The 4,670-nt window shown below is 47.7% G+C and overlaps 1 protein-coding gene across 1 annotated transcript; it reads left to right on the forward strand.

Moving 5' to 3' along the window:
- Positions 1 to 489: 489 nt before the first annotated feature.
- LOC124233340 (ergosterol biosynthetic protein 28 homolog) lies at positions 490 to 4,372 on the forward strand (the record flags this gene model as incomplete). Its single annotated transcript, XM_046650485.1, has 3 exons — positions 490 to 645; positions 3,372 to 3,490; positions 3,623 to 4,372. Coding segments are annotated over 3 exons (355 nt in total), but the record flags the coding sequence as incomplete, so codon positions are not given.
- Positions 4,373 to 4,670: the final 298 nt, after the last annotated feature.

A 4,670-nucleotide genomic window follows, 5' to 3' on the forward strand; every position in this document is an offset into this window, starting at 1 on the left:
GGTTTGGGCTCTGCTCAAATAACACAGAGCTGAATTCAGGAGAAGACTCAGGGACTGAGGTCTCTTGAAGACCAGATATGGGCATCTAGATAGGTCCCAGTATTTCTGAGTTCTCTCCTACCTCGGCCTTGAGAAGTCTACTGAACCCCTAGGCCTCCTCTGTTGACAGACCACTCTGCAGCATTGCTCCAAACCTGTCCTCATCCACACTCGCTGGGCATTGTCAACACCAGATGGGCTTCCAGGGCAGAGGCGGAAACTGCTACATCCAGGAGTTACTGCCTACGTGGGCTCTTTGTTGGGTTTCTGCTCTCGGAACTCCCCCACCCAACTGTAGACAATTGAAGAAGAGCTGGGCAGTTCTCATTCTGGAACTCCTTCCACTCCTAGTTTCCATGTGCAGCACCAGAGCCTCCCTCTGCTCTGCCCAGCCAAAGGGAGCTAGCTCAGCGCCCTGCCTCCCATGAACCACCAGTGAAGTGGGAGGAGTTTAAAGGAGCCTAAAACCCCCCGCCCCACTTTCTCAACAGTCTTGCTTTTTTTTTGCTCCACAGTGAATGGCCTCCAAGCTCGGACCTTTGGGATCTGGACGCTGCTCTCATCAGTGATTCGCTGCCTCTGTGCCATCGATATCCACAACAAGACGTATGTAAGGGAAGGAAGAGCTTTAGTGTCCTTGTTGGAAGTCACGTGCTAAGCATACCCCCTGTGGTCCTCCCCTCAGAGTCCTGTTAATTTTGATACATTAGCCTAGAGTGTGGACAATAAAAGGTTAATGGGTTCACTTCCTTCCAGGCCTAAAGACATAATAGGCCTAACAGTTCTTTAAAGTTTGACAATTCTTTGGAACTGACATGGCAAACTGGTATTGTCGTGATCCAGTAGCCTGCATCATACCCCATCTTCTTCTTTACATCTTTACTTCTTTGCTGAGGAATCAGCCTTTCTTCTACTAAAGTAGTAGAGGAGTGTGCTCTTTTTAGAGCAGCCACTCACACCTACCTTATTCTCACATTCCTCCGTAAGAAGCAGGAATGACCAGCAACCACAATCCTGAAAAAACCAACCCACAAGTAACCTGTTGTGTGCTTGTGCAGACTCAGTAGGTGAGGGTGAAAGAGAACCTAGGACTCCTGTATTCTTCTCTTGGCTACTCAAATAGAACAGCGTGGACCAGTTGCAGGCAGTGATAGGCTCGGGTCTAGATAATGCTGTAACTCGTGCTGGCCACTGGAGGGGGCTCGAGCTTTCCTCCCAGCAACAGCCATCAGCACAAGGAAGTGGAAAGTTCACTGGGGTAACTGGGTGAGGCCACCAGAACGCCAGCTTCACACTACAGTATTTTTCTGTCTTACCCAAACTCTCAGCGTCTGAGGAAGAGAGGAGGTAATGATACTGAGCCCCCCTTATTACGCTGGATGCTTTCATCCACATGACCTTGATTAACTCTCCTAGCAGCCCTGGGAGGTAGTGATTTTCATTCCTGATTTTGCAGATCTACGTACTCCAGACCCACTTACTTTAAACTGAGGAAGACTGACGCAGATAGGGTTTGAAGCAGCGCTATTGGCCCTGCGGTCTCTCCAACTTCATTTTTAAAATGCTTCTTTTTTTTGAACTTGAAAACTGTGGTTTACTTGTTCTAGACTGACACATATTTTTGGAAGCAGTGTGGTTTAGTGGAAACAGCCTGGGCCCAAGAATGAAAACTGGAAAATGGACTCTGGTCTCAGTTCTCTTGGTAACTAGCTTTGTAGCAGCAAGATCATTATATGCCTTCCCTGCATCTCGGTCTCTTCCCGTATGCAATGAATCTAGTGTGTCTGTCCTCCTCTCAGGGTGACTGGGAGGGAGTAAGGATTGGCTGCTCATTTGAAAGACCTTTACCATGATGAAGAATTGCTGACAGGGTCAGGGGTATATCTTTTGTTGGCTGTGCTTTTGCAATGAGCAAAGACAGCTCAGACTTATTTTTACCTCTGTTAACCCATTCACTTCCCCTTCTCCCAACACAGGACAGCTACAGAGGCTGACTTCTGTTTCCAACCTCGTTTAGCCTGGGCCTTTGGCCTGTGTGCTTCTGCTGTGTACTCTCATTCTATTCCCTCCCTAACCGGAAACTGAAAGTCAACTCCCATGCATGCATATTTACTAAATGTGTAAAAACACGCACAGGAATGATAAAAATCAAATTTACGATACTGGTTCCTTCAGTGACCAGGGGGGCAGCGGGGAGACAGGAGACTGGAATAAGGATACACAGGATGTGATCTGATACCTGTAATATTTTATTTCTTTTTCTTTCGTTTTTTTTTGTGTGTGTGTGTGTGTGTGAGGAAGATTGGTCCTCAGCTAACATCCGTTGCCAATCTTCCTCTTTTTGTGGAGGAAGATTAGCCCTGAGCTAACATCTGTGCCGATCTTCCTCTTTTTTGTATATGGGATACCACCACAGCATGGCTTGATGGACAGTGCGTACCAGGGATCCGAACCCATGAACCCTGGGCTGCCAGAGCAGAGCACGCAAACTTAACCACTTTGCCACCAGGCCAGCCCCTTAATATTTTATTTCTTAGAAAAAAGTATCTGAAGCAAAAATGTCAAAACATTCAGATTTGATGGAGCAGGTACTGGTTGCATAGAGGTTAACTGTAGTAGTCGCCATAATTTTTTGTATGTTTCAGGGATTTCATAATTTTAAAAATTTCCTAGTTAAAAAGATAGCAGCAATCCAAGTGGTCAATCATTCTGTCACCTATCTCTTCTCCACTTCTTTATCAAAGCTGAGGAACAAGTTCTCTTCCCGTGAGGTTGTCACTGTGTCCTCCACCTGACCATTTTCCTAGACTAAGACACAAATAACTGGCCCACAATGCAGGAGCATCTAAAAGCCCAGAGCGGTCCTTGCTGCTCATTGCCCGTTCAGGCCCTTCATTCTGTGGCATCCATCATGTCAGCACTGACCAGCCCCTGGCCAGCACCTGCCAGGTGGGCTTGGACTACAGAGGCAAGGCAATTTGAGTAAGTAGAATATATAAGCGTGGTCGATCCAAAATGTCTACACTGCCTAGGAGTGCCGTCATCCAGACTCTGCTTTGCTGGCTTCACCACTTTGCTAAGACTTGGAGATCCACTCTGGATGGCCGGACCATTCTCCTCTCAGTTTAGCAGTTGAAACCTTCAGTTTTGGCCTGGTAGAAAACAGATTGATGTGATCAGGCAGCCAGGTCTTCCTCAGGAGCAAGTCTCCTCTTCCTTTCGCCATAGTCACTGCCTGGATTTTTACCTGCGTGTATCAAGTCTGACCACTCCATTCCTCTGCGTGGAACACGCAGTCCCTTCAGTTCCCATTTCTGTCTGCTCCCTTGTAGGCTCTACCACATCACACTCTGGACCTTCTTCCTCGCCCTGGGGCACTTCCTCTCTGAGTTGTTTGTGTATGGGACTGCGGCTCCCACGATTGGCGTCCTGGCACCACTGATGGTGGCAAGTAAGCATCCATCCACCCTCGACCCCCGACAGGAACGGTCCCAGCCCTAGAGCTGGTGCTGGAGAGCAGACCCACAAGGTACGAGGAAGCGCTGTGTTCATGTCAGCCACTGTTCTGTTGTCTGTATTCAAGGTTTCTCGATCCTGGGAATGCTAGTTGGGCTCCGGTACCTGGAAGTAGAACCAGTGTCCAGACAGAAGAAGAGGAGTTGAGGCCAGCACCACCACCTCCAAGGCTTCGTCTTCCACCTTCACTTCCTCTTCCTCCATCCTCTCTGCTCTTTAATCTCTTCTTTTCTGCTCTATGATAAGCCCCCTTATCCACTTCTAGCCTTTATGTTTTGTTTTTTTTTAATTTAAAAATTTTAAGATATACCATACATACAGAAGAGTATATGATACATATGCACAACTTAAAGAATTACTTTTAAGTGAGTATGATATACCTCCATCCAGATTAAGAAATTGGCAGTACCTCCGAAACCCTGTGTATCCTTCCCCCACCTGCCACCTCTTCCAGGATCCCTTTTCCAGCCTCCTGCTTTTCTCCTTTTATTTTGAATCTTTGACTTGACTTGTGTGGTGGGAACACGTGAACTCTGAAACTTAAAGCTGCTGCCTTACCCACAGCAGCTGCCACCAAGGGCTGCTGTAAGGGGTGGTCCACTCACGTTGGGCTCCTCTCTGCTGCTGGACCCAAGACCGAACCATCCAAGGAACAGGCAGGTCTTCTACAAAGGGCTCCTCTGTGAGTGAACATGACTCATGTCCTTGTATCTACTGGGGGGTCAGGTTCGGAAGTGTCTGAGCTGCTTTTAGACCATCTGGTCAGCTGTATTTGTGGAACAAATTTTGTAATAAATAGAAAACCTCTCTGTTCTCATCAGTCCTTGTACTTGGACCTCCCCTATACCAGCAGCATTCGTTCCCTCCTCTGAGCCCTGGCTAGGAGCATCACAGCTTTGTGCTGATCAGATACACCAGAGTTAGGAGGACAGCTCAAGACCCAGGCACACCTGGCTGCCTCCAGCCCCTTCTGTCACTTGCTCATTTCTCTTGAAGTCGAATCTTCCTCCTCTCCTTACCCACCTTCAAGATTCACAACTGAATAGTTGGCACTGGTTCTTGTTTTCTTCCTAAGGAAGGAACAGATTCTCGAGAAAGCAGAGGCAAGAAACAGA

Source organism: Equus quagga, unplaced genomic scaffold (genome assembly GCF_021613505.1).
Source record: "Equus quagga isolate Etosha38 unplaced genomic scaffold, UCLA_HA_Equagga_1.0 197175_RagTag, whole genome shotgun sequence".
NCBI classification, from domain to species: Eukaryota; Metazoa; Chordata; class Mammalia; order Perissodactyla; family Equidae; genus Equus; species Equus quagga.